Raw genomic sequence first — 294 nt, 5'->3', positions numbered from 1 at the left:
ATGTATGTATGTATGTATGTATGTATGTATGTATATACATGTGTGTGTGTGTTTGTGTATACATATATATGTATGCATGTATGTATGTATCCATGCATAATCTTCGTAGTACCTCTATACTTATCCTAATATCCTTGATATTTGCAGACGTGAAAAGAGAGACGTTCCTCTAATTCTCGAAAGTTGTGTTAAGTTTATAGAAGAAAGAGGTAGGACACATAAGTGTTGTAGACTTGAGAAAGAGGTTCTTTGCCCCATTACCTTATAACACTTCCAGAATCTGTTCAAGTTTAC

At 33.7% G+C, this 294-nt stretch overlaps 1 protein-coding gene across 1 annotated transcript in view; it reads left to right on the top strand.

Moving 5' to 3' along the window:
- Positions 1-294, top strand: part of LOC106877771 (breakpoint cluster region protein) — a 29093-nt gene that overhangs the window by 19925 nt on the left and 8874 nt on the right. Inside the window, exon 10 of the mRNA XM_052968495.1 lies at positions 148-209. Within this exon, the coding sequence (XP_052824455.1) occupies positions 148-209 (62 nt within the window). The remainder of the gene's footprint in view (positions 1-147; positions 210-294) is intronic.

Source organism: Octopus bimaculoides, chromosome 6, assembly GCF_001194135.2.
Source record: "Octopus bimaculoides isolate UCB-OBI-ISO-001 chromosome 6, ASM119413v2, whole genome shotgun sequence".
NCBI classification, from domain to species: domain Eukaryota; kingdom Metazoa; phylum Mollusca; class Cephalopoda; order Octopoda; family Octopodidae; genus Octopus; species Octopus bimaculoides.
Note: the sequence above shows the minus strand (reverse complement) of the source record. Positions and strands in the feature narration are given on the sequence as shown.